General features: G+C 43.8%; 1 protein-coding gene across 1 annotated transcript in view; it reads left to right on the top strand.

Annotated features, from left to right (window-relative positions):
- The window catches only part of Dmrt1 (doublesex and mab-3 related transcription factor 1), a 99,364-nt gene extending 74,363 nt beyond the window's left edge, over positions 1-25,001 (top strand). Inside the window, exon 5 of the mRNA XM_042699404.1 lies at positions 24,841-25,001. Coding sequence (XP_042555338.1) covers positions 24,841-25,001 — 161 coding nt within the window. The remainder of the gene's footprint in view (positions 1-24,840) is intronic.
- The last annotated feature ends 2,056 nt before the right edge of the window (positions 25,002-27,057 follow it).

Below are 27,057 nucleotides of genomic sequence, written 5' to 3'. Positions count from 1 at the left end.
TAAGGGGAGAAAGAAATGCCAACTCAAAGCTGCGAAGCAACTGGTGTTATCTATCTATCTATCTATCTGTCTGTCTGTCTGTCTGTCTGTCTCTATCTTCTCTCTCTCTGTCTCTCTCTCTCTCTCTCTTTTTCTCTCTTTCTCTCTCCCCGCCTCTCAGTCTGTCTGTCTATCTAATCTATCTTTCTGTCTATCTGAGGCCCCTAGTCAGTCTATCAACGAGAATGTCAGTGCAAGTCCTGTCTGACAGGGCCTTTGCCTATCTGTGTTCTCCATGAAAACAACACATGCAGACTAACGCCTGACATCCTGGTTTGGGGCTGGCCTGATTTGAAGTCTGAAAGTCGTCAGGATGGTGAGATATTGGATCCACTGACAAGTGGAGTTGCTTTTCGACAAGGAGCACTGGCTGGGGACAGGGAGGGGAGGATGGAGAGAGGTGGTGGATATGGGTCAGAACGTCCCAGTTTGATCATCAAGCATTACATGCTGGAGAAGATTTGTCTCAGGAAGAACATCATGAGAAAGAAGTTACTTTTCCGGATACTAGTAGTACATGCCTATAATCTTAGCTACTCAGGAAGCTAAGATCTGAGGATTGAGCTTTAAAGATAGCCTGGGCAAAAATGTCCATGAAACTGTTATCTATCTCCATTTAACTGCTAGAATGCCACATGAGTTTGCAGGGCCCTAAGTTCCACACAAAAGAAGTTATTTTTACTTTTCTTAACCACAGTCTCTCTACCTACCCAAGTTGAAGATTAATTGAAAGGTACTAATAACCCTTTGGAGAAATATTGCTGGCTCTTGGCTACAAGCTCTATAGTTTGTGACTAAATTAGTTTTCTTTTGTTGAGTGAGGCAGTGATTAAAGCATTGAATTTGAAGTCTTCACACCAGGCATTTCACACACATGACCTTGAGCAGTTTCTCCCCAACCCCAGTCCCATTTTCCTGGTTTTAGGTTGGAGGCAATGGGATAATATGAGTTTCATAGTGTATCTAAAGGATTGATTGATTGATTGATTGATTGATATTTGCCAAGCCTCCATCTTGACATTTTGCTGCTGACCTGAAGATAGAACCTCAGATTTTTCTACCTAGGCTAGCTTTGAACCATGATCCTCAGATCTCAGCCTCTTGTGTAGCTGGGATTATAGACCTGAGCTACCAACTCCTGGTTTCATTTTAGTTACTTTTACTGACAGCAGGAATTCTATGATCTCCTTAATTGTGTATTCCTTGTTGAGTTTGAGCCTGCCAGAGTTAGTTCAAATATTACTGTAATTGCTCCAGGGAGGCCAATTTCAGGAAAGTAGTGGTCTAGTGGAGTTGGCCTGCTATCATTTCTTCTCCCAAGTCTTTTTTTTTTGGGTCCGGTCATGGGGCCTGAACTCTGGGCCTGGGCACTGTCCCTCAGCTCTTCAGCTCAAGGCTAGCACTCTACCACTTGAGCCACAGCGCCCCTTCCGGCTTTTTTCTTTTTGCTTATGTGGTGCTGAGGAATCGAACCCAGGGCCTTGAGCATGCAAGGCAAGCGCTCTACCACTGAGCCAACTTCCCAGCCCCTTCTCCCAAGTCTTCACAAAAGCTTTTTTTCTTTTTTTGGGGGGGGGGGGGGGAGGTCCGGTTGTGGGGCCTGAACTCTGGGCCTGAGTGCTGTCCCTCAGCTCTTCAGCTCAAAATTAGCGCTCTACCACTTGAGCCACAGCGCCACTTCGGCTTTTTTCTTTTTGCTTATGTGGTGCTGAGGAATCAAACCCAGGGCCTCATGCATGCAAGGCAAGCACTCTACCACTGAGCCAACTTCCCAGCCCTCTTATTTTTAATCTTTTGATTTTTAGCAGCTTGAACTCTTCTTGCCTCTCTACCTTTGAGAGAAAGCAATTCAGCAAATAGTATTGATTTTGTGCCTTCCTTCTCTTATTTGCATTTGAAATGAGGAGTGTTTATTTTGAAGAAACAATTTTTTTCTATGTGTGTGCTGGTCCTGGGACTCAAACTCAGGGCCTGAGCGCTGTCCCTGAGCACACACTGGCTCTGAGTCTCTTTGTGCTCAAGGCTCACACACTCTACCACTTGAGTCACAGCACCACTACTGCTTTAGTCTGAGTAGTTTATTGGAGATGAGAGTCTCACAGACTTTGCTGCATGGGTTGGCTTTGATCCTCGATCCTCCGATCTCAGCCTCCTGAGAGGCTAGCACTATAGGCATGAACTACCAGTACCAGGCTCAAATGAATGTTTGTTTTTTTAATTGTTTTGTTTTTGTTGGTCATGGGGGCTTGAACTCTGGAGCTGGGCGCTGTCTCTCAGCTCTTCAGCTCAAGGCTAGTGCTGTACCACTTGAGCCACAGTACCACTTTCAGTTTTCTGGTGGTTAATTGGAGATAAGAGTCTCATGGACTTTCCTTCCTGGGCTGGCTTTAAACTGTGATCCTCAGATCTCAGCCTCCTGAGTAGCTAGGATTACAGGCATGAGCCACTGGGACCAAAATCAAGAAAAGAATGGTGAAATTTCTGGTGTTTTGGTTCTTGGATGTCAGGTAGTTTGGGAAGACAATCCCATAAGCTGTAGTCTCAAACTTTGTAAATAATTCATTTTTATCCATGAAACCACACCCGATTCCTAGATTTTGAAGTCCTTTAAATTTTTCTTCATTTCAAACTCTGTATCTAAGCTCCTGTACTGCAGTGTTTATGCTTATAATAGTTGGCTTATAATAGTTATAATAGTTGGCCGTGTGTTGTAAAATTCATTTTTCTGTGATGCTTCAAACAGACATTGTTATGGCCTATTTTAATTCTAATTGTTAATTGCTTTAGAAGATGCATGGCCACTTATTCAATTAACAAGATGATTTAGTAAAGCTAGCTTATTGCCTAAAGTCATTCATGATCAGCTGGTTTAACCTAAGGAATTATCTAGACCTCTTGTTGGATACAGGTTGTCTGTATTAAAACAAATTGGCAATAATAATGCAAGTTTTATCAAGTTCTTTTTTAAAAGTAGCATTTTCACATTTTAAAAATGATTCACCTTCCCCAGTATAGCTAGACTGGTTTTCTTTTATGATCCTTTGCAATTAAATGTTTCACATTTCCATCAAGATGAAACTTGATACTCGTCTAGATTTACGTACTAGAAAGTACTTCTTACATGGGAAATTTAAAAGCACTGTGGCGGGGGCGGGGGGGGGGGGCGGGTGGGGAACCACTGGAAAATGGTTTTTCAGAACACTTTTGAGCAGATAGTTTAGTCAGCTTTATTTTTGCTGAAACACTGTTTTTATTTTCTTTCTAGTTCCCAACAACTTGCTTTTCAAAAAACACAAACAAGAACCACACATCCACATTTTATACATTTGGTGAAGGCAAGACAGTGCTGGGATTAGACTTCACAGCCTGAATCTTGCTCTGAGAGCTCTCCTACTCAATCTCTGCCTCCTGCCCAGAAATAGATCCATAGATAGAGAATTAGATAGATAGATAGATAGATAGATAGATAGATAGATAGATAGATAGATAGATAGAATTTTTTTTTTTTTACCAGTTGTAACATTGACAGAATAGCAAGCTGTGTCTATCAATTGCCTCAAGACTCTTTTATTTTTTGCCAGTCCTGGTGCTTGAACTCTGGGCTTGGGCACTGTCCCTGAGCTCCTTTTGCTCAAGGCTAACGCTTCACCACTTGAATCACAGCTCACTTGTGGCTGAGATTAATTGGAGATAAGAGTCTCACAGACTTTACTGCCCAGGCTGGCTTTGAACTATGATCCTCAGATCTCAGCCTCTTGAGTAGCTAGAACAGGTATGATTCATGCGCATCCAGCTAAGACTTAAATTCTTGATGGACTTCTTTTTTTATTTATTTTTTTTTTTGCGGGGGGGATCCAGTCGTGGGACCTGAACTCTGGGTCTGGGCGCTGTCCCTCAGCTCTTCAGCTCAAGGCTAGCGCTCTACCACTTGAGCCACAGCGCCACTTCCAGCTTTTTTTCTTTTTGCTTATCCACAGTGCTGATGAATCGAACCCAGGGCCTCAGGCATGCAAGGCAAGCGCTCTACCACTGAGCCACCTTCCCAGCCCCCTCTTGATGGACTTCTTTTCAGAACTTTTGTCATGGCATCTCGTGTAGCTTACATAGCAGAAATCCATGGATCTAGTTTGCTTGACTTTCCCCTCCCTGTTTCAGGCCTGTGGCTTGAGCTAAGGGACAGTCCCTGCTAAGGTTTAGGGCTCTACCATTTGAAACAGAGCTCTACTTTCTGGTTTTTTGTTTGGGGTATTTTTGGTGTTTTTTTTTTTTTTTTCTTTTGGTAGTTAGTTGGAAATGAATTTCATGGACTTTCCTGCCTGAGATGGCTTTGAACTGAGATCCTCAGATCTCAGCCTCCTGAGTAACTAGGATTACAGGCATGAGCCTCCAGGACTTAGCTTCACTTGGCTTTCATACTGATCATCAACTTTTACATTTTTCAATCAACAGTTGATCTTAGATCCTTTTTGTTAGGACAGGTGGGCCTTCTCTCCTTCCTTCCTTCCTTCCTTCCTTCCTTCCTTCCTTCCTTCCTTCCTTCCTTCCTTCCTTTCCCTCCCTCCCTCCCTCCCCCCTCTTTCTCTTTCTTTCTTTCCTTCCTTCCTTCCTTCCTTCCTTCCTTCCTTCCTTCCTTCCTTCCTTCCTTCCTCCTTTCCTTCCTTCCTTCCTTCCTTCCTTCCTTCCTTCCTTTCTCTCTCTCTCTCTCTCTTTCTTTTCTTTTCTTTTCTTTCTTTCTTTCTTCGGTCCATTGTGGGGCTTGTACTCAGGGCGTGGGTGCTGTCGCTGAATCAATTTGTGTTCAAGGCTAGCACTCTACCACTTGAGCCACAGCACCAATTCTGGATTTTGAGTGATTAATTGGAGATAAGAGTCTAAGAGGAACTTTTCTGCCCAGCCTCTTGAGTAGCTAGGATTACAGGCATGAGCCCCTAATGCCCGGCTGTTTCTTTACTGTAAACTGGCATATACTATTTCTCAGCTTGAATGGATCATCATTTATTAGTTAATTATTAGTTAATCCTTATTTATGAGCAGTCCTGTTAGTTTTCTTAGTGATGGTTCAAACAAACCCCACTTCTTGTACAAAGGTATTCTTCTGGGGGAGGGGAGATACTAAAAGAGACATAACAAAAGAAAGTCTTTATTTTTAGATGGTATTAAATACTAGCAAATAAACCCCAGGGCCAATTTGCATATCTGACAGCAGCCTATTCTGGCCACGTGATATGACCCAACATCTACATTTCTGTCAGTGTGGTGTTTGGAAAGTGGGCTGTAGGGATGTTTTCTTCCTTTCTGTTCCCATCAGAGTCAGAGTGGAGATAAGGGAGGGGAAAAAGGGTCCTCCGTCAGCACCTGCCATGTCAGTAACTGGAGCAGTCCCTCTCCTACTGCTCCCGTCTTTCCTAGCAAGAAAAGTGTAACCGTGGGTCGCAGGTTATGAGAAAAGCCCCTTCGGCACAGTTCATCTTTGCCTAACAGCCACCTTGTGCTGAATCCCAATCAATCTCGGCATAAAGGCGTCAGCTGTGCACCGGCAGCTGGAAAGAGTGTGGTGATTTTCATTTCATAGCACTATCTCATTTCTAGATGATCTGGACTAATAAGACAGCTGGAAAAAGAAAAGTCCAAAAGGATTAGGCAGTTCTAACCTGATTGTCTGTGTTTTTAGGGGGCAGATGGGTCTTTTGGATGCTGGTAGGATGGTCCATTCAGATCTGTGACATTACACTGGCCAATAGTGGAAAAACACACACACACCCACACACACACACACACACACACACACACACACACACACAGAGTGATTGACACTTTGCAGAGGCTTGACTTGTAGGCCAAGCTCATCAAGATCACAAAGAACCAATATGTTAAGTAATGCTGGGTGCTGTGAGCTAATGATCTGATTTCAGCTGAGCTGTTCCATGATTGTCATTTGATGATGAGACACCAGGGGCTGGCTGTCACTGGAAGCGACTGCTCAAAAGAATGGAGGAACTGAACCTCGTCCCATTTAGCAAGCCAAGTCCCAGCGATCGGAAAAAGCTTTAGTCTGTTATTGACAGAAAACGTTAATGTCTCTATTAGGGATGGAAAGGTCTTAATTTCTTGCTTCGGAAGTAATCACTTGATGCTAAATTACCCAACTCCGTTTGTACTCCATTAATTCTGACTTTGAGCAGGCACTTAAATCGCTAGAGCTTAAAAGAAATAGAGATTTGAGAAATCATAACACGATGATAGAATTTAAGTTCTAGAAGAGAGAAATTGCAGGTCACTGAGCTGGGGGGCCCCTTGCTTTATAGATCTAGAAAGTGGGGGTTCAGTGATGGCTTGCCTAGGGAGGTGTCCTTAAAGACACTCTCTCTTGAGCCCTAAATTTTATTTTGCATTATTAACTATTTCCTGTTGCCTGAGTGGTCCAGTAGAGCAGGAGCTGGATTCTTGTGTTAGCCTGAGTGATTGATATGTTTGTGCCCCCCGCATCTCCCCACAGCCCCCCCGCCCCACCATCCAAGGCAGCATTTCTGTTAAATGTATCTGGGCCTTGATACTCCTGACCAGGAGGTACTAGAGCCTGCTGGGGTGAATTGGTTCATTTTTCATTGTCTCCACCCTGACTTCATGGAAGGTCATATGGGGTAGGATTGAGTAATTACTTACCCACTCAGAAAACACACCTGCATGGGCTTGTACAGAATGGGTCCTTCTGTGGTCTTTGTGCACAGAGAACAGGCTTCGGAGCACAGATCGGCCCAGCTTGCGGGGCCAGTCCACACCTCCCTCACATGGGTGTTTGCTCAGTCGTTTTCCTTATCGTCTTATGAGCTTTTGTTTGTTTGTTTGGTGCTGGTTCTAGGGGCGGCTGAACTCAGGGCCTGGATATTGTTCCTGAGCTTTTGTGCTCAAGGCTAATGCTCTACCACTTGAGTCACCCAGTTCTGCTTCCAACGTTGTTGGTAATTGAATTAGAAATAGTCTCACTGATTTTCCTGCCTGGGCTGGCTTTGAACCACGCTTCTCACATCTCAGTCTCCTGAGTATCTAAGATTATAAGCATGATTCGCTGGCCACTGGGGTCCACATTGTAGGAAAGTGGGGTTCAGGGAGAGGGTTGTTTTGTTCTTTTCCCCTTTTCCTCTTCTTGTCTCTCAGAGACTTAACTACCAAAGAAAACTGTGATTCCTTGGACAGTCTTTAACCACAGTGCTATGATCTCCACCTCTGAGAGCGTATTTCTCTGCATGGAGGTCCCTTCCTCTCCATGGGCCCTGGGCAGCTTGCTTCTCAGCCGGTTCCAAGAAGTTGATAGGCAGCAAATGGAGCGTACAGTCAGGATACCCCATCTCATCACTCCGCCTAGTCATGTAAGGGATCCCTGAAGTCTCTTTCTTTAAAAACAAAACAAAACAAAATGCTTTATTGCTGTATGATTGGCATACAAAAATCTGCATCTGTATAATGTATTGAACTTGATAAGTTTGAAGATAATTATACACTTGTGAATCCAATCTTCCCTGTCCACCATTGCCTCTGTCTTTAGTTTCATTTGTATTTATTATTTTGCTTTTTCTTTTATTAAGTAGTTGTACAAAGAGGTTTCACTTGCATAAGTCAGGTTATGAGGACAATGCATTTTGGCCTCCCATGGTTTACCTCCAGTTCTCCCCCCTCCCATCCCTATCCTCAAGTTACATTTAGTTCACTTTTTACACAGTGGACCTTGAATAGAATGGCTGCATTTGCTCACCCTCGCTCTCTCTTCATGTGCCCATCCCCTCATTTATTACTTTTTTTCTTTTGGTAGTACTGGGATTTGAACTCAGGTCCTTTCAGTTGCTATGCAGCAACTCTTATCACTTGAGCTCTGCTCCCAATCCTTTTGGTTTTAGTCAGTTTTGGGGATATGTCCTTGAGAGTTTTATTTTTGTTTTTATTGGTTTGTTTGTTTTTAACCTGGAGCCAGCATTGGACCATGATCTTCTGTCTTTGTGCCCTTTATAGCTGGGATCACAGCATGCGCCCCCATGCCTGGCTTATTGGTGGAGATGGGACTCTCAGTCATTTTCTGCCAAGGTTTGCCACCAGCTTTTTTTTTTTGAGTCCAGTCGTGGGCCTGAACTCTGGGCCTGGGCGCTGTCCCTTAGCTCTTCAGCTCAAGGCTAGCGCTCTACCACTTGAGCCACAGCGCCACTTCTGGCTTTTTTCTTTTTTTTTGCTTATGTGGTGCTGAGGAATCGAACCCAGGGCCTCATGCATGCAAGGCAAGCGCTCTACCACTGAGCCACCTTCCCAGCCCTTGCCACCAGCTTTTGCAGTGACCCCGTGGCTGTTTGTCTAGGCACTTGGGCGACCACATGGTGAATGTTAAGAAGAGAAAAGCTGATCGCAGATGGTTGTGTAGTAACTATAGATAGGGCAGGGTTCTGTGATCTCATGGTGGAGGGTACCGAGTTCAAGTCCTGACACTCAGTAGTGTGTGCCCTTGAGCATGTTAATCACCTTTTCTTGTGTCTTCATTTTGTTCATTTGTTGTTTTGTGCTCGTCCAGGGGCTCTTAAACACAGTGCCTGGGTCCTATCCTTAAGCTTTTTTTTTTTACTAGTACTCTGTCATTTGAATCATGGCTCCACTTCTGGCCTTTTGGTGTTTTAATTAGAGAAAACAGTCTCACAGTCTTTCCTGCCCTGGATGGCTTCGAACTGTGATCCTCAGATCTCAGCCTCCTGGATAGCTAGGATTACAGGCTTGATCCACAGGTACCTGGTTGTGCCTCAGATTTTAAACCTGACAAATGAAGGTATTAATATCCACCTCCCTGAAGAGTTTTGGTGAAGATGCTCGGTAAAGCACAATCCCAGAGCCCAGTAGGGACCCAGTGAATGAGAGCAGTTAGGACTAACCATAATGCTAATAAATAATGTGGATTGAACCTCATTTGGAAAACTGCTAAGTCAGCACTTGGTACTCCTGTCCTAGGCTGGTGGTCCAGTCTTCCTGGGAATTCTGTGTGATTTCTCCAGCTGTCCACCAGCCTCCACGCATTAAAGGAGCTGGTCCCGCCTACAGAATTCAGTGCTTACAACGGCAGACTCGGTTTTTTTCTCTTCCTGATTTTCTGTCTTTCGGTCTTCTTACCTATGTCTGTAGTTTTTATGACTGTGTAATAATGATAATGATAATAATAATAATGTTGTTTTCTCCCTTTCTGTTTGATTGTTTCAACGTAGAGATTTCTATGTTTGTGTGGGGGAGAGGGTAAGTACATGGTCCTAGAGCTTGAACTCAGGACTTAAGATACTGTCCCTGAGCTTTCTTTTTCCCCCTCAAGGCTCTGGCTCTATCCCTTGAGCCAGAGCTAGAGCTTTTTTGTGCCTAACTAGAGTTAAGAGTCTTATGGACTTCTTAACCCAGGCTGGCTTCAAACCATGTTCTTCAGATCTTAGCCTCCTGAGTAGCTAGGATTACAGGAGTGAGCCACCAGCCTCTGGCTCAGCTGGTCAATTCAAATGGCTTCACTAAGAAGTCACTTGGAAAGGCTGCTACTATGCTTGCGCATGGAGGCAGGGACTACAACCTCATACAGCAAGAAAGGGTCTTTTCTATACATTGTAGAACCTCTACCCAATCAAAATGAACCTCAGTGATTGGTCCGCTCGGGCAGTGTTTTTGGTATAGATGACACTCTAGATCTAAAGTTTGTCCTGCCCCAAGCTAACATGTCTGTGTACTTAGAAGCTTCCTTGTTCACATGAAAGTATCAGAAAGGGGGTGAGCATCATGAAGGTTGCCTCTGCATCTTGGAGGAATTGATGTAATTGGATGCTCCCCTTGAAGGAGCTCGTGCCCGTTTCTGGAGCAGACTGAAGGGAGGACTAAGGCGTTTGTCCAGCAGAGAGGAGACCCTGCGAGAGGACAGGGGAGACAGGGTTCTTAAGAGCAGGACAGAAGGGAGAGCAGAGGCGCAGCTTTCCCCCAGCCCAGAACTGTGCAGGTGTCACAGGTATCATAGAGAAGCTTGTCTTTCTCCTGACTTTGCCAAACCCCAGGGTCCCTGGTGAGTATTGGAAATACTTTCTGATGATCTGTTCTCGTTACGTGAAAGGATGAGCAGGAGTATGAACTAGTGGCAATTGAATGCTTGTTTAGAACTTAGCAGGCTTGATTGTTCTTAATCCCAGCAGCCTGTGTGTGTGCATGTGCGTGCATGCGTACATGCGCATGTGCCCAGTATTGTGGCTAAGGTATTTGCTCAAGGTTGGCGTTCTACCACTTTGAGCCACACCTCCATTGCTGGCTTTTTGGTGGATAATTGGAGATAAGCATCTCATGCACTTTCTTCTACCCAGATTGGCTTCACACCACAATTCTCCGATCTCATGAGAAGGCAAGGTTACAGGAATGAGCCACAAGCTCCTGCCTAGATCAGCCTTTCATAGTCTTCTTTTCTTATAATGTATGAGGAATTGAAATATAGAGCTGGGTGTTGGTGGCTCACAACTATAATCCCAGCTCCTCAGGAGGCTGAGATCTGAGGATCCTGGTTCAAAGCCATCCCAGGCAAGAAACCCCATGGAGCTCTTATCTCCAATTAGCCACCAGAAAACCAGAAGTGGAGCTGTGGCTCAAAGTGGTAGAGTACTAACCTTGAACAAAAAGAGCTCAGGGACAAAGTCCAGGCTCTGATTTCAACAATAACAAAGAAATCCAGGGGCTGGGAAGGTGGCTCAGTGGTAGAGCACTTGCTTTGCATGCATGAGGCCCTGGGTTCGATTCCTCAGCACCACATAAGCAAAAAAGAAAAAGCCGGAAGTGATGCTGTGGCTCAAGTGGTAGAGCGCTAGCCTTGAGCTGAAGAGCTGAGGGACAGTGCCCAGGCCCAGAGTTCAGGCCCCACGACTGGACCCAAAAAAAAGAAATTCAGAGCTGTTACACTGATTGTCTAGGACAGATCACTAGTAAGTAACAGTGTAAGATTTCATCTCAGGTGTGTCTCTTACCAGTGTTCTCTTATGAGAACAGAGACGGGCTTTTTTTACAGGAATAGGCCTTGTAACTATTGTGTTGGGCAGGGCCAACCCAGAACCAATGCTCAGTCGGTACCTGTGTGTGCAGTAACCAGTGCATAAGAACCGTTTTTAGCTAGAGGTCAATGGAGAAGTAGGGAAGAAGGACCGCCAGGCTCCCAAACAGAGTTCCCTGTGTCCAACACCTGGTGTGTGAAAGCTAATGTCCTGAAATTTATACCCCAAGGAATTATGGCACAATGAAAAGTGTGTAATTCGATAGTTCGTGCAATGCAGATAGTTTTTCCAATCCCTAGGAGGCTTGCACGTTTCAGCTTCCAGCAGCGATCTCCACAGGTGAGATAGTCACTTGGAGATTAACCTTCTGGAATGAGCAGACTTCACTTGAACCTGAAGGAACAGAGGGGGCCATTTCTTATCTGACTGCTCTTCACCCTGAACTTCTGGGGAAGCCAATAACACAGTGAGCGTAGGAATTCCCATCCGGTTTTCAAATTAGAGATTTAATTACAGTCTTCATTGAAGATGAACCAAGTGTGAAAATATCTGATCTGCCCGGAATGTGGGGCTAGGGAGGGGAGTGTGTGGGCTGGACTTTGTGCCCGGGCATTTAAATACTTTCAACAGTAGCACTGAGGGTGAAATTAATGATTTTGTGAGCAAATCTTGGCCTTTTGGATAGTCAGAGGTGATGAAATTTATATTCTTGCTGACTGTTTTTTTTTTTTTTTTTGCTCCCTCTGTAAGCCACTTCACCAGCCCCACCCCCACCCCATTAGTATTCTGATGACAAGACTATCTAGGGTTCTGAGTGGCTGTTAGCTGCTCAGTAGGCTGAGATCTAAAGATCTCAAGGCAGGAAAGAACCTGAGACTCTTAGTTCTAAGTAATCACCCCAAAAGCTAGAAAGCTAGAAGTTGAGCTGTAACTCAAGTGGTAGAGCACTAGCCTTGAGCAGTAAAAAGCTAAGGGGAGGGGGTGGGGTAGGGTTGGCCACCCGTGGCTTACAACTGTAATCCTAGCTACTCAGGAGGCTGAGATCTGAGGGTCGTGGTTCAAAGCCAGCCCGGACAGGAAGGTTCGTGAAACTCTTATCTCCAATTAACCACCAGAAACTGGAAGTGGTGCTATGGCTCATGAGCTTGGATTGAGCTGAATTGCTCAGAGACAGAGCCCAGGCCCAGAGTTCAAGCCCCATGACCGACCAAATAAAAAAAAAAAGCCCACTGCAGTCTTGAGTTCAAGCCCCAGTACTGACACCAAAATAAATAAATAAAATGCTACAGACTTAAATCTCCAGTGCTGTAAAGGTTTTGAAAACCGTTGTAGACTGACATCTGGCCATTTTGCCCAGATGTTTTGTGTGTGTGTTAACAAAGAACATGGCCTTGCTCATGGTTGGGGCTGGAGTTCTTGATCTGTCTGTTGAGTCAAGCTCATTTATCATACCGTTCACCTCTTTAATCCATCAGCCAACCAATTAATCATCAATAAAAGCAATCTATCCAACTGATGGCCATATTAGCTGTTTTGTTCAATGTGTAACTTTCATAAGCCTCTTTCATCATGGAGGGGAAATAATGTCTCTTATCTTTCTAGCTGCCATCATTCTGACATTTCTGTTAGTGTCTTGGTTGAACTGTGCCCACTCAAGCTGAGTGCAGAGTAGATTCACCATGCTTCATGAATTCAAATCACTGAGAGAAATAATCTGTTTTGGATAAATGAACTCCCATGTAACTGAAATTTTCTCCTGCAAATGCCAAAGGCTCCTACATCCCTTCCCCCCACCCCCTCAGCCATACTACCCTATTTTGGCAACAGGGGGCTTGTGTTATGTTCAGCGGCCTTGCTTCCTTTGCAAGAAAGAACCGCTATCCTTGCCCTCCCCAGGACTCCAGATTCATTGTCACAGGGATCATTGTACTTCTGCCTCTGCTGGCTTCCTCTGCTGCTTCTTAGATTTCCTGGCCTTTTCCTTGTGGTAGACTTGGCAGCTGTCACTTTCCTCATTACAGCTGTCTTCTACGCCTGCTCATCCAGAGTGACTTAGGAAACACGCCAGCTAGCTTTACCCAGTGAGTTAGCTTTTATTTATCAGCCGCCTGTTGAGTTCTGATCATATGCAAGGCTTTCAGCTAGTGGACAGCCCAGGACTTGAAGGGAAACATGACAGGGACCTTCCTGGTCTGTATGGGAGTCACTGGGTCTATAGAAGAGTGTAAACGAGAGCTGCACAAAGAAGGTATGGAACTCTGGGAGTTGTCTCTGCTTGAGTACTTGGCAGAAGTTGGCATTTAAGTCAGGTGTGGATGTGATGGGGAGAGAAGGGGTCCAACTCAAAGGGAGGAGGCCCGTGGGTCTGTGCTGGGATCTGGGGTGGGAGCAAGGCTCACACTGGGCTTAGCTATCAGGAGAAGTGGGAGTCAGATGGCTTCTCAAATGCCAGACCAAGGTGGGGCTGGCACCGTTTCCCAAACCATGAGAAGTGTGTGTTTAAGAGAAAATGTCCCAGACACTTTTTTGGAAGCCTATGTGCCACTCTGGGAAAATAAGCAGAGAGAATAGAATAGAATAGAATAGATGGACTGAATACCAGCAAATTAGATGTAAAAATAGTGGGCCAGAAATTGGGTGAAGTTCAGAGCCATGGGGTCAGCGGGAAGTAGAGCAGACAGATATCAGCAGAATAGGACTTAGCATCTGCTTCCTAAAGAGTGGCCTGAGAAGCGGAGGTTGCAGTTTGAGTACACCATTGAGATGGGTGAGCATCCAGGTTGTTGGAGGAGATCCAGGGTCCATCTCAAGCCTGCTGGAATGCTGTCCAGGTGGGGACTTCCGGCAGCTGTGTAACACACAGAAGCCATTCTCTGTGAGAATGCAGAGCAGGAGAGACTGTGGATGAAGCCATCTGGAAGGAAGTGATACTAAAATCTTGAGTGACAAATGAGTATCAAGTCTGGCAGCTTGAAAGGAGTTCCGCAGTAGAGAAGAGATAATCTAGAAAGAGGAGAATGCATGAATTAAGAGCCCTTATGGCCTGAGGCTAGAGCAGGGGGCGTGGTCTCCTGCACTCCATGGGGAGAAGGAAGAGACCAGAGAGGCAATGGGCTTTGGCGACCAGCAGGTCAATGAGTGGGCGTGAGGAGATTTTTCTGAGAATTAAGCAGCATCCATTTTGCCTGCTGATTGGCAAAGCCCATTTTTCAATTGAACTTGGTGGTGAACTTGGCCAGATAGTGGCTCAGGGTTGGGAGAGAGCAAGAAGTGAAGGAAAGAAATGTCATCCAACGATCACAGCCAAGTATTGTTGGTGGCTCATGTCTGTAATCCTGGCTACTCAGGAGGCTGAGATTTGAGGAACATGGTTCTAAGCCAGGCTGGGCAGAAAAGTCCATGTGACTTTTATCTCCAACTAACCAGCAAAAAAAAAACCCCAAAAACCAAAAGTGGAAGTGTGGCTCAAGTGGTAGAGCACTAGCCTTGAGCAAAAAAGCTCAGGGTCAGTGCCCTGGTCCTAAATTCAAGCCCAGGTATCATCCTGCCACCACCAAATATCCACTGATAAGTAAATCAATATATTTATGCAAGGCCTCGAAGAGATATTTACATATCCCTATTTATAGCAGCATTATTCACAGTAGCCTGGTGGTAAACACAACTCAAATAACTGTCTACCTTCAATGACTGTATAAAGAAAATCTATATACCAAAAAAGGTAGAATATTACTCAGCCTTTAAAATGAAGGAATTTCTACCCGTTGTCGGTAGCTCCTACCTGGAATCCTAGCTACTCAGGAGTCTGAGATACAAAGAATCAAGGTTTGAAGCCAGCTGGGCAGAAAAGTTTGAGACTCAATCACTGAAATAATCAGCAAAAAAAAGCCAGGCTGGAGGCATAGCACAAGTAGTAGAGCACCAGTTGAATAGGCAAGTCAAGCCTTGAGTTCAAACGCCTGTACTGGCAGGAAAACAAGAACAGAATGAAATGCTGACACATAGTGTAACATGAACATCATGCTAAGTGAAATAAGAGAGACACAAAAGACAGGCAGCATAGGATTCCATTCCCATGGGTGCCTAGAGCAGCAGAATCCCAGAGACAAAAGGAAAGCAGTGTTTGCCCTGGAAGAATGAGAGGGTGCCAGGGGTTAGTTGTTAGCAAATATGGACTTTTGTGTCTGAAAGTGAAAAAGTTCCGGAGATGAGTGACGCCACTCAACTCACACTCAAAAATGATGGCACATTTTATGCCATATGCATTTTACAACAATTGAAAAAAAAAAACACACACACAATAAAGCACAGAACATTATCCCCGAGGGAAACTAATATGTTGACCGAAGGAAGGAAGAAATAAAGAAGACTTTGTTACCAGCAGTGGTTAAATCACAGCTGGGGATTGAACCCAGGATCCCAAGAATGCCAGCCATGTGTTCTGTCATTGTGCCACACCTTCGCCCTCCAGTTTTTCTTGAGAGCTGGCTAAAATACCTGAGGTGTAAACCATGATTCTGAGCTCAGTCAAACAGTAGACAGCAGAGCTCAGTGACATTCTCAGGATGCCTATGTTAAACCTCAATAGGGTTGAAGTCCTTTCTTAGCAGCTAATTGGACAGAAAGCATTTTAAACCAAAAAATGTAGAAGCGGGCCCCTGGTGGTTCATGCCTATTTTCCTAGCTACTCAGGAGGCTGAGATCTGAGGATTGCTGTTCAAAGCCAGCCCAGGCAGGAAAGTCTGTGAGACTCTCATCTCCAGTTAACCACCAGAGAACTGGAAGTGGTGCAGTGGCTCCAAGTGGTAGAGCGCTAGTCTTGAGTAAAAAGAGCTCAGGGACAGTGTCCAGGCTGCTAGATCAAGCCCCATGACCGACCAAAAAATAATAATAAAACGTTGTAAGAACATGTATAAAACTATTTTTGTGTTTAGGATCTAAAGAAAAGTGAAGAAATACTCGTGTGAGGGGAGGGGAGGTAGTTTATACTATATTGTTGCTGTTGTTTAATTTCTGTTCACACTTAACTGAAGCCATTCTAAAATGCATGTGCTTGCCCTGTAATCTCACTACTTTACCCATCCTTGAGATCTGTGTGGTGTATAGGTGATAAAATGGTGTGAACAACTTTGATTGGGCATGTATCCTCCTGTCTGCAAACACTTGAAATTTTCTCTCCTGATTTTGGCCAGCGTTTATTTTATGTATTGTATCCTGGTGCTTCCTTCCCTCTTCTGAAGTGGAGAAAAATAGTACTGATTACTAACTGGTATCAAGTTTCCAGTAATAGCAGTTAGAAGAAGCTGGAAAGGACCAGTTGTATGGTCTTGATGCAGTTTTGCATTTGGCCAATAGTGTCCACCAGAAATCATATTTGATTTTTGCAAGCAGCAGAGTCTCCAAGTAGTAAAGAGAAAACAATTTGCCTCATACCAGTCTCTGCCCTGATACTAGTATATCACTTGGGCTTCAGTATTTATTTTCGAATTATAAGCTGCAAATTGTAAATAAGTTCCCTTGGAGAAATGGTCTCTAGATTCTTTCCTCATATCCACTTAATTGGAAAGTGTCAGACTCTTTTGAAATGAAATGCTTCCCAAAATCCACAGAACTAAAGCATCACATCTGAAATGTTTATTTTTTTTTTCCAATGATGTAAATACAAAGTGGAAAGCCAACTGCAGGCTGTGGATTGAATAGCCAAGCCCTCCTGGGCACTAGGTTAGAAGGCAATGTTCACAGCATGTGACCAGAACCCTGCTTCTGCCAATGGGATCAGTTCTAAAACCTTTATCCTTTTGCCTTAGCCATAGCAGCTGCCTATCAAGTTGGAATTGGCACGGTATTTTACCTTAAGGCTGAAGCAGCCATTATTCTTTCTTCTACACTCTCACTGTAAAGCTGTTTCTTACTGAAAATACCTAGACAGTCAGCCCACTTGGCATAGAATGGCCAATGTCACAGCCTGCTTTAAGAGTTTGTTTCTCTACCCAAATTCACATGGCAACCCTCTCGCAAGTAATTTATATTTTTAAAAAACCTTACTTTCAGTTAGCCATCAGAACTCCAGAATTGGAGCTGTGTATCACACACACACACACACACACACACACACACACACACACGTGTTCTTCTTGCCAATGTGACTTGGCGCTGTTAACAACTGTGAAGATTGAGGCAATGGGTACTTTGGTAGCATAAGCCTTTTTTCTTTTTCTTTTCGTGGATGCAGGAATGGGAAAGATGGTTGATGTCATAGGAAGTAAACTGGAATATCTGGGGGCATGCTTTGGAAATTACTAGAAAATCGTATTACCATCCAATGAGCAAGCAAACCATTCTTCTCTTACTTAGAGGCAGAAAGAATCTCATTGTGGGGCTGAAATTGGTTCTAAATTTTGAAAAAGCATGCCACAGATATCCCAAAAGAAGTTTCCACTGTACCACTCTTGGGCATATTTAGCCCTGGCAGAATGAGGCTCTGAACCTGATCTTTGGTGCTTGGGGATGTGGGTAGGGGTTTGGAGGTGGGCCTTTTGCCTCTTACTATCTGAAGATCCTCCCACAAGCTCTTTAGGCTGACTCTGCCTTCTTCCTTCATAAATGGGGACAGGGTCGAGCCCTGAGGACAGTTCTGTGTCATTGGTAGGGGCTGATACGCCAAAGAATTTGCATCATGATAATGCACATTATGATAACCCAGTCCCTATTGGATCCTACGCCTGTGGCCAGGTGATGTCAGCATGTCTGCATGGTGCCTGTTCCTAGTATCACTTCCCAGCATTCCTCCCCCTCCCCAGCAGTCAGAAAAGCAGACTCACTACCAGGTATGGTGGCAGGGCCAAGGCTGGGGGATGGGGGAAGACTTAGCTTAGCCTTGGGGTGAATTCCATGGGTGGATGAGGAGCAGGTGCATTTTTTGTGAGCTCCATGAACAGTAGGAAAACTAAAATTACAGCATAGAAAGGTCCAGACTAGCTGGGGTGCTGGTGGCTCACACCTGTAATCCTAGCTCATCAGGAGGCTGCTATCTAAGGTTTGTAGTTCAAAGCCAGCCTGGGCTGGAAGGTCCATGAGACTCTTATTTTCAGTTAACCACCAGAAAACCTGAAGTAGTGCTATGGCTCAAAGTGGTAAAGCCTTGAGCAAAAGAACTCAGGGACAGTGCCCAGGCCCTGATTCAAGCCTCATGACTGGAAAAGAAAAGAAAGAGAGAGAAAGAAGAAAGAAAGAAAGAAAGAAAGAAAGAAAGAAAGAAAGAAAGAAAGAAAGAAAGAAAGAAAGAAAGAGAAGGAAGAAAGGGAGGGAGGGGCTGGGAAGGTGGCTCAGTGGTAGAGTGCTTGCCTTGCATGCCTGAGGCCCTGGGCTCGATTCCTCAGTACCACTTAAGCAGAAAAAAAAAAAAGCTGGAAGTGGCACTGTGGCTCAAGTGGTAGAGCGTTAGCCCTTGAGCTGAAGAGCTGGGGGACAGCGCCCAGGCCTAGAGTTCAGACCCCACAACCGGACCCCCCCAAAAAAAAAAAGAAGGAAGGAAGGAAGATAAGAAGGTAGGTCTAGACTATGAGCCTAGGTTGCAGACTTCCAGGAAGAGGCTCTTTGATAGGTCTCTGTTTAATTAATTTAATTTAGGAGGGTTTGAACTTGTGGTTTCGTTTTCCTAGTTAGGCACTCTACCACTTGAGTCATACCTCCAGTCCTGTTTATTTTGAAGATGGAATCTAGTAGATGGCTCTGCCACACTGACCCGGACCCTCCAGCCTCTGATATCAACCTCCTGAGTACCTAGGATTATAGGTGGAAGCTAATGCTGTTTCCGGTTTATTTTGAGAATTAAATTGCTCTATGAAGCCTGGCAATCGGTGACTCATGCCTATAATCCTAGCTATTCAATAGTCTTAAGATCTGAGGATCATAGTTCAAAACCACCCCAGGCAGAAAAGTCTGTGGGATTCTTTGTCTCCAACTAACCACACACACACACACACACACACACACACACACACACACACACACACACACACACACACACACACACACACACACACACACACACACACACACACACAGCCAGAAGTGGAGCTGTGAGGTAGGATACCAGCCTTGAGCAAGAAAGCCCAGGGACAGTGCACAGGCACAGAGTTTAAGCCCCTGGACCTGGGGTGGAGGCAGGGTGTTTGCTCTATCATTTGTGACTTCGGTATACATGTTCATGAAACATGAAATTTAGAGGAAAGGAGGGATCATCAATGTTGCATAAGTACTTCCTGTTCTGCATTTAGCTAGGGTTGGTTTTCTTTTTTTGGTGTGTGTGTGTGTGTGTGTGTGTGCGTGCGCGCGTGCATGCGCACATGTGTGTGCATGCTTGGGCTTGAACTCAGGCCTGTGCCCTTGCTTAGATTTTTTTGCTCAAGACTGGCACACTTTACTATTTGAGCCATAATTCCACTCGGCTTTTTTTTTTTTTCATTTTGTACTGGTACTAGGGCTTGAACTCAGGGCCTGGATACTGTCCTTTAGCCTTTTCAGCTCAAGGCTGGTGCTCTGCTTCTTAAGGATTTGTCTGCCCAGACTGGCTTCCAACTGTGAGCCTCAAATCTTAGCTTCCTGAGTAGTGAGGACTGCAGAGCTGAGACCTAAGTACTTTAACACTTCTGGCTTTTTGCTGCTTAATTGGAGGCAGAGCCCTGTTCGCTCAGTTTTTAAAATGCTGTATTCCCCAGTGCTTGCAAAAGTTACGATGGTTCTATGTAGAGGGTAGTATGGTAAGTTACCCATTTCCATCTCTGCGAACTTTCATGAACCATCGCGTGGTACATAGATCACAGATGCTTTGTTCCTTAATATGCCGATTCAGAGATGGCACCCTTCCAAAACTAATGTTAGATTTTCGAACTGACAGTTAAGATAGGGTTTTAAAGAAAGCATTCCCCAGCATAGTACCTTCTCTCTTGTCACTATGTGTTAATTCCACTTAGAGAAAAACACACTTAATTGTTTCAAAGATTACTTTTTTTTTTTTTTTTTAGTAAATTTGTAGTAAATGGGGGAGATTAATAAAGGGCTATTTTTTTCTCAGCCTGTGGTTTCTAATTACATCAGTTACAGCTCAGCCTTCTTCTTAACTAGAGTGCAGGCATAAACTGGAAAAGAATGAGCTAATCCATGATAGATCAGGTGGAATAAAGATCTCCATTCATATCTTTACTTTTATCCCTTGTTCTGAGTGCCAAGAATTAATGCTGTTTGAAAGTACAAGCTGAACCTGCCAGGCCCCAGTGGCTGAGATAATCCTAATTATTTTCAGTGTTAGTGAGAAGGGTAGCCGCTACACTGGGGGGGGGGGGGGGGGGGGAGTTTTCTATTGTGAAACATTAAGTATCTGCTAAGTAGTATTGATTGGATCTGATTTTATTTCCAAACACGACTGTTATGGTGAAGCAGGAGAATTCGTTGTTGAAGAAATTTTCATAGCTTTCCACCATTCAGAAAGTCACCAAGCCATTCATTTTTCTTCCTCAGCAAGAGTGGCCAGGTGAAGAACTGACACCCACTCGCGTTTTATTTTTTAATGGTTTCTTAGTAGGAGTTTAATAGTATTTAACATACAGAGGAAGAACATTTTTCCCCCTTGAGCACGGAATAGTGCGTTTTCTCACCTCACTGGGAGAGAATTACTCGTTCCAGCCCATTGACTTCCAACAGATTATTCAAGTTAAAAGTCAGGGGTCTTTGCAATGTCAAAAGACTGAGCAGTTAGAGTGGTTTTTGTTTGGTTTGGTTTTTTTTTGTTTAAAGAGGGTTTTTCCTTTTACTTATTTTTTTTTTCCTTGTGGCAGTATATAATCATTTTTTTTCCCAAAAAGAATAGTGGTAGTTAGATGGCATCTCCAAAATCATCTTAAATGTTTCTTCTTCATATTGATTAGAACTATTCTGGCTAAGGTTTTGGTTTGTTTGTTTTGAAATAATAATAAAAGAAAGACCATTTAGACAAGTAAGCTATCTGAGAGACACCAGGCCCTGGGCTTGCTGGTTCAAATGGGGGTCAGCCTCTATACCCCATCTACCTTCTTTGTAACACAAGAAAAGATCAGATGGGCAAGTTTTCCTTCTTTCTTTCACTTTACTGTTCAAACTCGCCTCTAACCTCCAGAATCATTTCTTCCATTTCTGTAAATGCTGCCAGGCTAGCTGTGATTATGGGTTAGCATAATCCTTAATTGGTTATTGGCTGTGAATGCTTCCTGCCCCCTTTTTTTTCCTCCCCCAAGCACTAAAGCGGGGCACTCACATCTTCAGTGAGCATCTCTGAGCCAATTATTCTTTCTTTCTTTGGGGTTATTCCCCAGAGTGGAATTACCAGGTCAGAGGGCTGAACAGTCTCGTGGTTCTTATTACATGTCACCAAATTGCTATCCAGAAAGATTGAACCAATTTCAACTGCTTCCAGTAACTGTCTCCACAGAGCCCAGGACATTACAAGTTAGGAGAATTTTTACAAAATGATTCATCCAAATCTTTTCTGTTGAGATTAGACCTGCCCAGGGCCCATTAGAGTCCACTTAAAAAGAGAGAGGGGAAAGGGATCACTTGGGGTGTTTACATTTCTAATTGATATTCAGTAATTTGCAATGGTCAATCATTAATAAAGTTGCATTAAAATGTATGGGATAGCTGGCTGCCAGTGCCTGTAATCCTGAACTACCCAGGAGGCTGAGATCTGAGGATCAGAATTGAAGCCATCCCAGACAGGAAAATTCCATGGGACTTTTTATCTCCAATTAACTAGCAAAAAGCAGGAAGTGGAGCTGTAACCCAAATGGTAAAGCACCAGCCTTGAGCAAAAAAAAATCTAAGGCACAGTGCCCAGGCTCTGAGTTCAAACTCCAATGTCAGAAGGCTGGGGGGCCGGGGGGTAGGCCAAGATAACCTTAAAGGACAGTATTAAAGAACTGCAGTAAAGGGGCTGGGAAGGTGGCTCAGTGGTAGAGTGCTTGCCTTGCATGCATGAGACCCAGAGTTCAATTCCTCAGCACCGCATAAGCAGAAAAAGCCGGAAGTGGTGTGCTGTGACTCAAGTGGTTAAGCGCTAGCCTTGAGCTGAAGAGCTGAGGGACAGTGCCCAGACCCAGAGTTCAGGCCCCACAACTGACCCCCCCCCCCTCCAAAAAAAAAAAAAAACGAATTGCAGTAAAATAGATCTTGAGTATTAGTAAAGGGAGGAAAACACTAAATCTTTGTTAGGCAGTTTGGAACTTTTATGAAGTGCTATACAAAATGAGTTGAACAGACACTGTCCCTAATTTCTGCAGGCTAATATTCAAAGACATACTAAGCCTTGAATGGGTTAATAAAACAATAATACGGATTTAGATTTTGAGTGGAGAAACACTTTTTCTAAATGCAGGTGCTTTTCAAAACAGATTGAGTTCATGTATTTACTCCTTCTCAGGAGCTCAGTCATGCGTTAAGTGGGCTCCGAGCTCGATCTGTGCAGGTAACACATTCTTTGTATCTCACATCACACGGGGACTTTCCAAGGAAACATTTCCTAGGCAAGTGAGAGCAAAAGGGAAGGCACTTCCCAAATTTCTCTCTTTTCCAGAATTCCCACTCTTCCCTCTTTCTCCTCTCAAATTGGCTACATGGGGGTTGGGCAAGAACTCACTTTTCTTTATCTTCTAACTGTAGGAGAAAGGCAGGCCGAGGACAGAAGTGTTGGAGAAACTTGCTCATTCCTGAACAGACTCTGCATCTGCCTGGCAGGGTTCGTTTCTGCATCCCCTTAATCCCACACAGGGAGTAGAAAGGTGATCAGGGTTAGAATAAACTGCAAGAGCATGCCAGTCAGGGTCTCCCTTATAAAATGGGCAAGAATTATGCTCTCTGTGAATGCTTTGAGGGTTGAAATACCTCATTACAGTATGGGTCATACTAAAAGGTAGTGGCTTGGGGCAAGCAGATGAACTCAGACTCTCCGGTGTGCTCTCCACCTGTCCATACTCACAAGATCTCAGAACAAAGACTACCACCTTTGAACAACATTTCTTCCTTTGTATATTCATAGTCCGGTGCCTGTACATAGTGTGTGCAGTATGTATGTACAAGTTATAAGTCACTTTGTATTTGCAAGAGCTTTGAAATCCATATTAACAACTCAGATTTAGCAAGATGTTGTTGTTGCCTGCAAGAAGGTTAGAAAGATGCACATGCATACTTTTCTCCCCTTCTCCACCCCCTGCATCTATAAAACATCATTTAATGATTCCTATTGCTTTGAAAGCTTGCAAACTGTCCCTTTTTAAGTTACAACAGACTGAAATTCATTAGCAGTCACCATTGATACAAAAAGTAATTGCTTGTCAGGAAAATGGCTTTTCAAATTTCTTCACCTTATGAAGTCTTCAGAGCATCCTTTATTGGTTATAGAAGTAGCTTGTCCATCTGTCTTATCTGTATGTCACATTGGGGGAAGAAAATAATTTGGTCCAATGGTTAAAGGTCCACTTGTGAAATCGCAGCTCTGATCTTTTTATTTCCCTGTGGTTCCACTAGCGGAAGCAGACCTTTTCCAAATGCATAACAAGTGTAAATAGTGTTCTCTTGTAAAAAGGTCTCTTTCAGCATAATATACCTTATTAAATTCCAAACATAATAAGTATTGATGGCAAACATTTCAGAACCCAGTACAGCTTCTTCTAGGATTTAGTTCTCTCCAAATGACTTCAGCACTCAGCTCCCGGTACATTTTGCTAATTACATCATAGATTTCCCTATTGATGAACACAAGCTGAATTAACACAGGAGCACTAATGTACCCTTTCACCATTATTGTCGTACAAGAAGCCGTGGCAGATGCTGGCAGTTAGTTACACAAACATTAGTATTAACGATTGGCCATTTGGAATTGGTGACAAACTACTGCCCGGCAGAATCCTGAGGCTGAAACCAATCAGGAAGTTAATGAGGAGAGAAATTACCACTGCAGCTTCCCTTTAATTACATTCACACTAGGCATGAAGGGAGTTCTGGGGGTGGATCTAAACTCAGCTAAGGTTAAGAAGGTCAGAGACCCTTTTGCTTAAATTTTGTATCTATTGCGGCTGGTAGGGTTGCAAAAAATTGTTTATTAGCACATTACTATAGCATCCTTCATATTTAATGTCAGTGTCTCAGTTTTTATGTTCATCTGTTAGTTTTCAAAATCTTTACCTGCTAGTTTATTGCGATATAATTTATCTTCTTCCATTAGAAAAAAATCTCTCCCATTTACTGCTTTTAAAAACTTATGTGCATACACACACACAAACACATCTGTTGTGTAGTTTTCAGTCAAGGGAAGTAATAGTGGAGTTGATCATGCCATCCACTTTGTTTGCTAGATCTTTCCAGATGGAAAATGCATGGGTGGAGTCTTGCTGAGGAATAATTTCTCTGAACTCTTTCGTGTGGACCACTTAACCAGACAAGTTTCATCTGCATCCTTTGCATAAAGGGGCAAATTTTTCTTGGTTTTATTTGGTAATGAACACAGATTTGAGACTCTACTACTCTTGTATTAAGTAGAGGTACTGTGTAGTTTGTGTGTGTGTGTGCGTATGTGTAATTCTAAAGAAGAGATTTTAATGAGGGTCTGTAAAAAACACTTGCAAAATTCCAAACAGAAATGGAGAGTGTCACTTTCTTTGTTGGAACCTAATTGAATATGGAATGTAGAAAGATTAGCCACTTTTAACTTTCTTCTTTCCTCCCTCTCTTTCTCTTTCCCACTTCCCAGTATTCTCGCCCCCCAGCAGCCAAGATTCTGGCTTGGTTTCCCTTTCTAGCAGCTCTCCAATGAGTAATGAGAGTACAAAGGGGGTTCTCGAATGTGAGTCTGCGTCAGAGCCCAGCGGCTTCGGGGTCACTCCAGTCATCGAAGAGGAAGAAGATGAGTAAGCGAGTAAGCGGTGCTGGCCGCTGCTGCTGACCACACGCTTGGAATAGCAGGTTTATTCCATTGCCTACAGGGTTTGTTGTTCTGGCATTGACTTCGTCGTTGAGAATGTTTGGTTTATACCTCTTAGGGTTTAGTCCAGAAGCAAAACACACTTACAGTCATTTATAGGGTTTTTGTGGCTACCATCTGCAAGAATTAAGTGCCTTTGCTCATGGAGTTTGAGTCTCTCAGCTTTAAAAAACAAAACAAAACAAAATAAAACAACACTGGATTGCATGCAGTTTTCAAGAAATACAGTAATTCACTAAAATAAAGCTATATATATATATTTGCATCTCAATTAGAATCCTAATTCGATTTTAGTTTTAAAAATGAAATTTTAGGCGTCATAGATTCTAGTATTTTTAATAAGACTGCAGAAATATAAACTTAGTCAAGCACTTGACCAGTGAGAAGAAAAAGAGCAGGCCAAAAAAAAAAAAATCGATTATTTACAAATCTACAGAAGGTCAGGGTAAATGGAAATACTGTGTGTTTATGTTGCTGTTGGAAATAGCAATACCTTATCCCCTCGATCCTAAGCATAACTGAAATAGAATGAGAAAAATTAAAGCCTTTTCAGAACAGCTACTTTTCCTATAAAGGGTAATTTGAAACAACACAACTTAAAGGTAGCCCCAGCGAGGTAGGGCTCCCGGGTAGTGTTTCTAGAATAATATGAGTTTAACATACACATTCTATTACAGTGAAGGGGAGGGGGGGGGGATGTAATCTAGACTATTTTGTAACCTTAGGTTGTAATCTGATTTGGAAATAAGTACATCTTTTTAAAGTTACTACCGATTTCTGAGTTCATTATTTTGTTTAAAAATTGGTTATGGAGTACTTCCTTATGTAACAGAAGCCACACTGAAATGAAACTAGTCTTTTAAAAAAATCGTTGTTCTGTGTAGTTGCAGCTGTACCTGAAATAAAAATGTTATTGATGACTGAATTTTCTTGTGTGTATATTTGGTGAGCGGTATTAAACAGGGGAAAAAAAGAAATTACTTGTATTTTCTTCGCTCTGTGCTTTGAAAACATCTATTTGATTTCACCTCCATCTGTTGTAATCAATAACCTGACCATCTTGTTTTTTATTAAATGCACTTACTCTTAATTTCATCCACCAGTGGTTTTAGAGAGAATAATGTGGAGTTACCTATATAGGTTTGACATTATAAATCACTTCTTGGGGCTGAATCGTATAGTGGTATCGATTGATCCTGATATATCACAGAAATTTACTGTCACTTCTGTTTTCAATTAAAGATACAATCAGTCAGATAATGACTTAATTGGATTTTACAGAAGATTGAGTTTTATTGCCCAGTGCTTTACGAGTTTAGTTAAGGAAGATCATTTTATCACACTTGTCAGGCCGCTGCTACCCGCAGCCCAGTGCCCTTTGCTGGCTGTAGCTATTGTGACGGGCGGGCGACACCGGCAGGCCGCGGGGCGGCTGGGGGTGGGGGGGTAGGGAAACGGGGCTGGGAGCTTTCACGTCCCAGGGTTTACTGATGGCATTTCCAGAGATGAGGGTCCTCTCTGCTCACCCACGGCCCCAGCCCCCCCCCCCCCTTTCTTTCACGAATCCAGGAGATCTGCAACTCCGTGAGGTTCATCTGAGACGTGTTCAGCAGAGCAGCCGGGTCCCCGCCCCTGCACGCCAGCACACCTCACCCACTTCGGGGGAACATAAGAAGCGGGACTGGGTTATGAACCTGCCCAGTTCTGGACCCCGGTGAGAGGCAACGCAGTAGATCGTGGTGGCTGGATTTGTGCCGTCTTTCACACACATGCATCCTGCACGCGGGATCTGCAGCGTGCGCGGGGGGGGGGGGGGGAGGGGTAAGGGGCGTGCAGGACACGCGTGTGTGTGCACGCGTGCGTGCATGGTAATGTTAGTCATCTTCAGCCTTGGCCTTCTGGCCTTAACTGCCCTTAACTGAGCTATGGCAGGTGCCCAAGGGAGGTTCTCCTGGCCTGGCCGAGGACGAAGGCCATGCCTGCAGT

Source organism: Dipodomys spectabilis, unplaced genomic scaffold (genome assembly GCF_019054845.1).
Source record: "Dipodomys spectabilis isolate Male_0828 unplaced genomic scaffold, ASM1905484v1 ptg000241l, whole genome shotgun sequence".
Taxonomy (NCBI): domain Eukaryota; kingdom Metazoa; phylum Chordata; class Mammalia; order Rodentia; family Heteromyidae; genus Dipodomys; species Dipodomys spectabilis.
The sequence above is the reverse complement of the archived record's forward strand: the minus strand, read 5'-3'. Positions and strand labels throughout refer to the sequence as shown.